This window comes from Malania oleifera, chromosome 12 (assembly GCF_029873635.1).
Source record: "Malania oleifera isolate guangnan ecotype guangnan chromosome 12, ASM2987363v1, whole genome shotgun sequence".
Lineage (NCBI taxonomy): Eukaryota > Viridiplantae > Streptophyta > Magnoliopsida > Santalales > Ximeniaceae > Malania > Malania oleifera.
Genome location: NC_080428.1, coordinates 71,202,356 through 71,212,425, shown reverse-complemented (window position 1 = coordinate 71,212,425; position 10,070 = coordinate 71,202,356). Strand labels below are relative to the sequence as shown.

Genomic DNA, 10,070 nt, shown 5'->3' with positions numbered 1-10,070 from the left:
TGGAGACTGGCGGCCACCAACTTCTGTAGACAATGCTGAAAGTTGCAGCCACCTCTTTGAAATTTACTCCCTCTTCTGTATATATATGTGTGTGTGTGTGTGTGTGTGTGTTTGTGTGTGTGTGGAGATTGTGCAGATGTGTGTAGTTGTAAGTTGTGTGAGGTGTTGTGTTGTGCGCATAGAGTGTGTGTGCAAAGCAAAGAGTTGTGGTGAGAGAGAGAGACAGAGAGAGTTGAGCAGTGAGACTCCTTGTATTTTTCTCCCAGTATAGTGCAGTGGTGTGCGCTCCGTGGACATAACCACGTAATTTCCGGTGTTCCATTGTGGATGGTTATTTTTCTTCGTGTGTGATTGTTGCTCCAGGATCTAACCCCAACAGTTATTTCTGCAATCTGTTATACAGCAGCAGCAGCAGCATACCAATTACAGCAGCAACAACATTTTCAACTTCTTTAGTTTTCAGTTTTAACAGCAGCATATTTCAGTTATTATTTACATTCTTCAGTTCCACAAATCTGTTATTGTAATATCTATATAAAGCATCGTGTAAGTAATTTTTTGTGTGTGAATAAAAAGATATATTTTTATTCGTTTTCAACAAACAGCATTTTTGTTGTACGATGTCCCTATCTCAAAAATTGTCATACCAATGTTCTGTCCTTTTCTTCTCTGTGGAGTAACTAAGTGTTGACTGCAACTATATTTAACTCTTACATTCAACTCTTACAAGACAAACCCCAATGAAAACAGCAACGCAGAAAGAATTGGCACGAAATCCATGTATAGAACAGTCAACAGGTTCCTCCAAGCTGAAGCTGAAGATGAAGATGATGGAGCAGGAAGCATACTCCCAGCAGCTGTCACATTTTCCTTGAAGCAAGTGTAATTGCAGCGATTTGGGCTAACCACTCTGTACACACCACTACTGGCCAATATGAAAATATCCTTCCTGTTATCCTGCCCAAAGGAGAATACGTAACCCAAAGAAGGCAAAGAATTCCCAGCTATGGAGCTGCACTGGATAGGGGAGTTCTGGGCACAGTTGAAAGGAATCCTGTTAGTAGAAAAATTCCCACTATTTTCTGGGCTTTCAGCGGCAGCCCATAAGGCAGTAGCATACAAATCTGCATACAAGTACCTGAACATCCATTTACACTAAAGATGAGTCAGCAAGTTCATCCTTGTCTCCGTCTACAAATTAAATCAGAGAAAAGAAAAGGATTGGCCTGTTCACCTTCCATACATGCATGGATCGGTCATGGAGCGATAGAAATACCCACCCGATATTGCTGCAGATCCTTCTTTCTTATTTACATCAGAGTGCGTGTATCCCAGAATAGGAAAGATTAGAGATGTGAGTTCAGAAGTTTTTCCTCGAAACTGTTGGGGATTGAAGAGTAGGGGACCTTCATAAACATGCCACCCATAGTTTCCACCTTTTGTGATGACATCCACCTCTTCATATTGATCCTATAGGATTCCAAAGATTGTGAGCATCAAGACATACAATATACGACAACTCTTGGGAAACATGCAATTCAAATATCATTATATTTTTAGAATATTCAACTGATCAAAAGAATCAATTGGCAACAATAATCAACCTAAGCAAATTACGTTTTTCTGCATCACCAAATCATATATATGCAAATACATGTATGTGTAAACATTTCCCCCAAAGATCGCCAGTTTTAAACTTCCAGTACCTTGCATGAATAACGTAGGGAAAAAAAATTAAAAGCAAGTAAACCTGCCCAACATCACCGCAGAGAAAGTAAGAAGGTCTTTCTGCATCAAAACTGCAACGCCAAGGATTTCTCAATCCCATGGCCCAAATTTCTGGTCGCAATTCCTCGTCTTCAGAGTAGGGGTTGTCTTGGGGAACAGAATAGTTTCCCCATAAACCAAGCTTACTTATCTCTCCTGCACCTAAACATATATGACAATGGTGAAAAAGGATGGAGGTCAAGTGGGTTCAACACTTTTGCCTTTGCATTTTCATGAATGAATATCAAAGGGGAAAAAATTAAAGACAAAAAAGGGACAACGTGCCAATGAGAAAATTTTTATGCCTCTACATCTCTAGTTGATGGCTGATGCCTTAATGAAGAAAATTGGAGTACAGCAAATACTAATTATAAAGTCCAAGGATTTCATGAGAATGGCTCCATCCAATGTTTCATCACTGTTTGCAAAGATGGCTTTCCACTTTCTGCAAGTTGCCCATTCTCAAATGATTGAACCTAGGAAACAAACTGGTTCTCTATGAAATTCAATGACACAGTGTAGCAATCTAATATCCATGTTTAATCCAAACACTCCCTCAATGAGAAGCAGAAGAGGAACCAGACATAGATCAATGTATTGTATATCACTATCATGCAGAAGCAGGAGAACAATATGCAGTACACAGCAGAACAAGAAAAGACATACTTGGTATGTTATTGACATCAAGCCTCATGATCTTTCCAAGCAAGGATTTCTTGTTCTGGGCAAAATTGTAAGGGTCACCCTTGCTTCCGCCATCACCCATCATAAAATACAAATACCCATCTGCGGGGCCAAAGAGAATCTGACCCCCATGATCTGACGTAAATGGAAGGCCCATAGTGAAGATCCTCCTCACTTCAGAAGGCTTGGCTGTTTTTGCCTAAAAGCAAATCAAGATCAAGTTCAACAATAACCCACGTGAAAAATCGTACCTACAGCATAAAGATGGTATATATGTTTACCGAGGAGAGCTCCGATGAAGTCCCATTGACAGTATACTCTGCAATAACAATTTGAATCTGGCATGGCCGAGCCAGCCCTGCACCAGAAGAACCAAGCTTTGAAGGATCACAGTTCACATCTGAATTGCAAGAACACCTTCCAGGGCATCCTGGAGACTTTAACTTATCACAATTGAATGAAGCAAAAAAGCGACCATTTTGAGTGAAGTTTGGATGAAAAGCCATCCCCATCATCCCAAAGCTTGCATCAAACCGGACTTCATCCGTTAAATCTATGAAGGGAGTGGACTGATCTAGCCCCAACACTCCTCCTGAGCCCTGCTCTGGAACTGTTGCCAGCCAAATTCTACCTGGTTGATCGGAGAAGAAGACGCGATCAGATCCATCAGGATGAGCAACCATATTGAGGTAAGATCCAGTGCCAATCTTCTCAAGGCACAGGCCCTTCGGTGGAATTGTACTGTTAGTATTCTTAGGAAAAGTCGGACCACCGTCGAAGCATAGTGATCCGCCATCATTGGAAGAACCACCAAAAGCATTACAGAACACAGCTTTTGACTGCCATTGTTCAATCAGTGTTGATGGAGTGGAATTAACTGGGAGTCCGATACTACCTTGTAATGAAGGAGCAAAAGGAGAATGAAGCATGGACACATTTTGGCAAGCATCCCAGACAGCTGAACAGAAACCAGTTGCTGCTTCCAGCTTCGAAGGGGAGGTTCCAACTGAAACAGTGGAATTGCAAAGAGCAGGAACTGGTCGACTCCCTGAATCAGTCTTAAAAAGCTCTGCTGAGAATTGATCACATTGCTGCAAAATTAATGACGAAGACTCAAAATCGATCAATCACAGTTAACATATGTATGTGGGCATAGGACAACATATTTATAGAAATTCATGGTGTTAATTCATGAAATTAGGAGTGTGGGTTAGATTGCGTCATGACATGATATCTTCAAGTTGTATCTGCTGTAGAGGAAAATCTTACAGCGCAGAGGATTGATTTGAGAAGAGAAGCACAAGCAGGATCAGAGATGTTCATGGCCTGGAATTGCTTCTGCAGCTGCCCATCTTTGGCAGAGTCACAACAGGCACTTCCATTATTGTAAGTATGGCAGAAGGCCAGAGGTGTCGTTGGTGTGTGAGGTGCTCCTGTTCAAATTTAAAACAGCAAAAAGAGAATTCAACACAGCTTATACAATTAGACATGAGATAGAATTTGGCAAAACTAGAACTTGAGAGAGAGAGAGAGAGAGAGTCACTTGAGTCGGTGCAGAGAGGAAGTGAACAAGAAGGAAGACAGAGCAGGAGGGAGTGGGTGAGCAGGAGGACTATGTTATGAAAACCAACCATCTCACCAAGAGCTGCAACAATTCCTAGACAGGATATGGAGACACAGGACAGCACTCAGAAACGTTATGGTGACTGACAAAGTTAAATATCTCAATTTCACAAAGAAGAAAATGAAATAGATATTATACATGAATATAATAAATTTTCTTTAAAAAAATATATGTTATTTTAAAATTGACAACTTATTCTATGAAATAAATAATTATTCTCAACTTTTTTCATGTTAACTGGAATTGTTCTTATACAAGAACTACTTCATTCTATAAACCAAATATTTTACAAGCTCTCTCACATTTGGCATCATTTAATTTAAGCTCTTAATTTCGTGTTTCTTAAGGATTCAATGCTTTAATCTTTGAAATATTTAATGTTATAAGTTATTAATTCAAATTTTGAGAAATAAAAAAAGGGGTATGAGATAGAAAATGGTGGATGAAGTATTGGGAAATGACTCTCAATCTTGCTCAATGGTAAATTATTCGCATACTTGGGAGGAAGAAGGAAATAAAGTTTGGACCTATTGTGTACATATATATATATATATATAAATGAGCCATGTGAATTGTAACTATGAAAAAAATTAAGAACAAAAATAAAATTGTTATCGGAATGATGTTACTGTCTTTGCATAATAACATAGAATGACTCTTGAAATTAGAATTTTAGTCGGTTTTCAATATTTAGGTAGCATTCAAGATCGTTGATTTTAAAACTTAGATTTAAATTTGTATAAATTTGAAAGAAATCTAATATAATTTTATATTATGTTTTGCTCAAAGTCACTTGAATTCAAATTCAAGATTCCAAAATCTATACTCCCAAACACAACACTATGTGGATTTTAATGAAACTCAATACAATTGTATACTATGATTGTCCAAATCCACACAAATCTAAATCAAAAACCAAAATTTCAAGCTCCTAAAGGTAAGGTTTGTGTTTTCCAATAGTGGTTGCAGTTGAATGAAATATAAATTAAAATTTTTCAAATTAAACTTTTATTTTTTATGAAAAAAAAAAAAAAAATTCAACACTTTTCAGATCTTAATATATATATATATATATTATATTTTTAAAAATATAATAATAATAATAATAATAATAATAATAATAATATTTGTGTTTGAGTTTTTCGTTATCCTTCAAAAGTGAGGAAGATTGTAGTGACCCAAAAAATAATAATATTTTAATAATAAGAGGGAGAGAAAATAGAAACAGAAACAGAAGGAGGTCGTAGACTTCATCGATGAACGCTCCGCATTCGTCGACGACATTGCATTTTGGAAATAATATTAAATAATCAAAATTTCAGAATATTGCCAGGCTTCGTCGACGAAGGCCTTAAGGATTTCGTCGACAAACATAGGGTTTTGTCGACGAGAAAATACCGAGAGAGGGTCTAGGGCGGTTTGAATTTCGTCGACGAATACAGGGTTTTGTCGACGAAATTACTAAAGATTCATCGATGAAGTGACGTGACTCATCGACGAATCTGATAGTATAAAAGGAGGGAAATCGGGATTTTTATCAGTTCTCTCGCCGCTCTCTCTCTCTCTCTCTCTTACGACTCTCTCTCCCTTCTCTCTTCATTTTCGGCCCCACCAGTTGCCTGATCGAAGATCCGAAGCTACCACGACGCTCCTGGCGGAGTTCTCTACGCATCTACCGGAGCGGATCGTCGGGAAATCAGAGTTTGAAATCATCCCAAATTCAGGGTAACGCCTTTTAGTCTCCTTTTGGTCTTGTGGTAGTTATAGGAAATGATATAGGCAGAAAAATACTGATATTTAGTTCTGCAAATATTGGTTTCAGGGTGTTCTACAGGAGGTCCTGCGGGTATCGGGCTAAAGTACAATAGGGGTTTTTCAGAGATAAGGTAAGGGATATATGCTATGCTAGAAAATTTCTAAATATTATGCAGTGTATTTATTTATGAAAATTATGTACTTAAGTATGGTGTGGCTTGAGAATATGTATGTAGTATGGGAGTATGTTTTATGAATTGTAGTTTCATGATTTTATGTATTTCAGTGCTATGATTATGTGAATTACGGTACCATGATTATACGAATTACGGATACAGTATTATGATTACGTAGTTCCAGTATTATGATTTACAAAATTTAAAGCATGTCATGTTTTTTATTACCATAACATTCAAAGTATACAGACAGAGCATTTACAGAATATATAGACAGTTATACAGAGATAGCATCGAGATGCTACAGTTATAGTATGTACAGAACAGAAAGATAGCGTTATGGTAATTTTGAAAACATGATGAAAACAGTGAAAGAGTATATATATGAATATGTATATAGTATCAGATCCTGTTGGACCATACAGTTTATAGAACACGGTACCGTAGCTACATGCAGTATACAGTTTACAAAGTGCAACCGCCTATTCAGATAGTAGGCTGTAGGTCGATCGTATAGTGCCCTTGACGTGGACAGGCTCCCCATCAGATATGGGTAGAGGTGGGCAGATCAACCGAGGGAGTATAGTGATTTACCTAGTCGGCCAGCCAGTGTAGATCCCGCCTACGGACCGCACAACCCTATCATGAGGGGTTGAATCATGACATACAAATATCCACAGGGGAAAGTTTATAGTTATTATTATGTATATTCTGATTTACAGAGACAAGGGAATTACTTATGTATGTTAGAAGTATTTTGAATAGTAACTTAAATACAGATGTGTTAAATGACATGAAAACGGTAATGAATATTATGATTTGTACTATATTTATAGATCCAGATATACATGATTATATGGGAACGGATTTTTATGATATGATGACTCATTTGCCACACACTAGTAATAGCATATATCGTCTTACTGAGCGTTCACTCATCCCAGTGTTGAAACCTTTTTCTGGATCTTTTTCAGGTGATCCAGGTAGGTGAGCAGATTAGGCTCGCAGGTAGAGGGGCGTCTATAGTGCCCTAACAGCAAAGTGAGTACAGTGGAGGGTTTTTGTATTTGCCCTAACTAACTGAGGGCAATTTTAGGGATTTAGTAACACATGTATATATTCTCTTGGGAAACATGATAGCACTCTAGTATTGTACAGTATGGTATATCATTATGTATGGAAATGTTTATTTGTATTATGTTTCTCGCTGCTTAGAATAATGTTATGGTATCAAAGTATGATAATTATTACAGTGGAAAAAAAAATCATGTTAATTAAGCAGGTCATTACAAAGATGGTGATGATAATGGCCGTCATTGATAATGTTTACTTTTTTTCTTTTTTAATATTCTGGTTATTGTTTTTATCTATTTTATTATTTATTAAAACTTATATTTACCTCTTGAAAAAAAAAGTGAGAAATAAAATTGTAATTTTTATGAAATCACCATTCTATTTAAATGGAAAATTTAAAATTTGAAAATAAAAGTCCGAAATATGTTACGTATTTTGAAATTTAGAGATTGATTTAGACAAATTTGAATATAATTTTAATTTATATTTTATTCAAATCTAATACAAATCCAAATCCAAATCTAAGCGCTCTCCAAACATGAAGTAAAGCAATTACCAAACCAATTAAATTTTAGCCCTAATTTTACAAATAAAAAAATTATATTAAAATCAATGAAAGGTGAGAGTGTTGGATTATAATTGGTCATGGCCATTGGCATTAGCAAAAAGACTTACACTATCCAAAACAGTGACATAAACTATTTACTTTATTCACACGCGTGCTTTTTAATTTGGTCATGTATTAGGTCACATTTGCTTTACTAGTTGACAAGGTTTAAAATGGCATGACAATTATTTTTAAAATGGCAACCTTTGTTGAAATTTATAAAAAACAAAATTCGAATTTTGAAGTGAAGAAAATTTTAGAAAGGAAAAAAAAAATTAGCAAGTTATATTATCTTGCAAATTGTATTGGATCTGTGACAAGCTTAGATTTGTTTTTTTTTTTTTTTAGTGTGTTAGATTGTTTATGATTGAAATTGAAATCAAAATTTGAATCATGTACACTAAAATTGAATAATTGAAAAAAATAAAGAAATTAAGATAGAAAAATTTTATTGTTACTTTAAATATGCGTACATACAAATATAAGAACCAAAATCTGTTTATCTGTGTTCTAAAATTTTATACTTTTAATATATATCAAAAAATATTATAATACATTATTATATATGTATATATTTAATATAATATTATAATGTATACTAATAAAATGTAGTAATTATAAATGCAATATAAAAATATTATTATTTATTATATGTTCTTGTTGGGTTGTCAATATTATGTTTTATTAAATATTTTATAATTATCATATTTTACCATTATGCATTTCCATTAAATATAGGATTATTATTATAAATATTATTTTATATCAAATTTGGAATTAAAGTTTTTGGGTGTAGAAAATTAGAAAGCAAAGATGTTAGGCCCAATCATTAAAATTTTTAGCTCAAATACCATGATGATTCTTAGTTTAGATTACTATACCAACTTGTTTAAAAGTTTATTCAATACTAGTGGAATTAGGGCATCATTCCATCACTTCCCAGGTCAACAAGAACATGATCAATGCCAACTCCTATACAGTATTTAAGATTACTCTCAAAAAATAATTTTATTGTAAATTGATAATTATGTACCAAGCAGTAGTGACTTTTTTTGGTGGGCCAAATGAGATCATAATTATATAATGCCAGTGTGGGTGAAAGTCATTGTAAATCTATGGCATCATCTCGTAACCTCAAAGAGTTGCACTTATCAATCTCCGTCTATTGTCCCAATTTTGTTGTACTTTTTTCCAAGATCTAGGCCCTAATGATACTGGGGGGCAAGCCAAGCGTGGGCCTGTAGGCTCCAAATCTCGCATCGACTAGATGCATTTATCTGGATCAGGTTATGCCCCAGATGTTGCTCTGACCGATGAGTTTATAAGAGAAAGTCTATTCTTTCAAAATATAATTCTATTCTTTTTTTGGTTCTTTTTAATGGTTAAATATGATACCTCCAATATAAAAGTTTTAAACTTTATAGCTATTGACATGTTTTTTAGGAGCCTCTAAATGATCGCTTTAAGCCTCTATTTGGAATGACTTAAAAAATAAAATACTTAAATTAAGTACTTTTGTCAATAAATATTATTTGACTTACAATTAAGTAAGTATTTATTTCAAAAATATGTTTTCAAGCTATTTTTTGAAAGAAAATATACTTAAAATAAGTAATACCAAACTATTTTTAAGCTTAGTAATGTGAGTAAGATTCACTAAGAAAAAAGGAGGGTCATATTTAAGCATGACACAATAAAATTGGTGTATTGTAAACTTGGCATAGTGTTCCCATTTTTATGAAAAAATCACTCTAATTATGTGCATTAATTAAGCTTGACACAGTCAAATTAATTATCTACTTTATCAAATAAAACAAAAAAGCATTCATCACGAAGTGATCAAAGTCTTAAATATAATATTTTAAATTATTGCAGCACGTCATCATTTTGACATTATCGCTTAGAGATATCTCACTATTTAACTTCTTTCGAAGTGAAAAATGAGCAAATTTTTTTTTAAGAAAGATCACAAGACCAAGAAAAAGGAGTTCTACAAAAAGAGTATGCTTAAAATTTTGATAATTTAATGACATAATCGCCCACCATTTGCTCATTATAATATATGTACTTAATTATGTTTTTTTGGTCTCAAAGATAGATTTTCATCTATAAGACTATATATCTAATAAAAAGAATAAAAACTCCCATCATTCTCACTCTTTCCCTACTTTTCTTCGACATACTTTTCATGCTTCAAAATTATTATATCTACTTATTCGTGCGAAAATTGAAATAAATTGTATCTCTACGTTTTGACAATTGTAAGGATTCATTTTTAATATTATTAAAGTGTGCTAGCTTCGGTGCAAGAATATGGCCAGCTACATGTCCTCAACTAGTTAATGTTTAAATGTATATTATAAAATAAAATGTACCTTCATTT

General features: G+C 34.4%; 1 protein-coding gene across 1 annotated transcript; it reads right to left on the bottom strand.

Annotated features, from left to right (window-relative positions):
* Positions 1–551: 551 nt before the first annotated feature.
* On the bottom strand, positions 552–4,135 carry LOC131144517 (HIPL1 protein-like). Its single transcript, XM_058093215.1, has 7 exons — positions 3,995–4,135; positions 3,721–3,884; positions 2,733–3,542; positions 2,434–2,650; positions 1,751–1,929; positions 1,235–1,470; positions 552–1,138 (listed from the first exon to the last, which is right to left on the bottom strand). The coding sequence occupies exons 1-7, from the start codon at positions 4,083–4,085 to the stop codon at positions 724–726; spliced, it is 2,112 nt and encodes a 703-aa protein (XP_057949198.1). The 5' UTR covers positions 4,086–4,135; the 3' UTR covers positions 552–723.
* Positions 4,136–10,070: the final 5,935 nt, after the last annotated feature.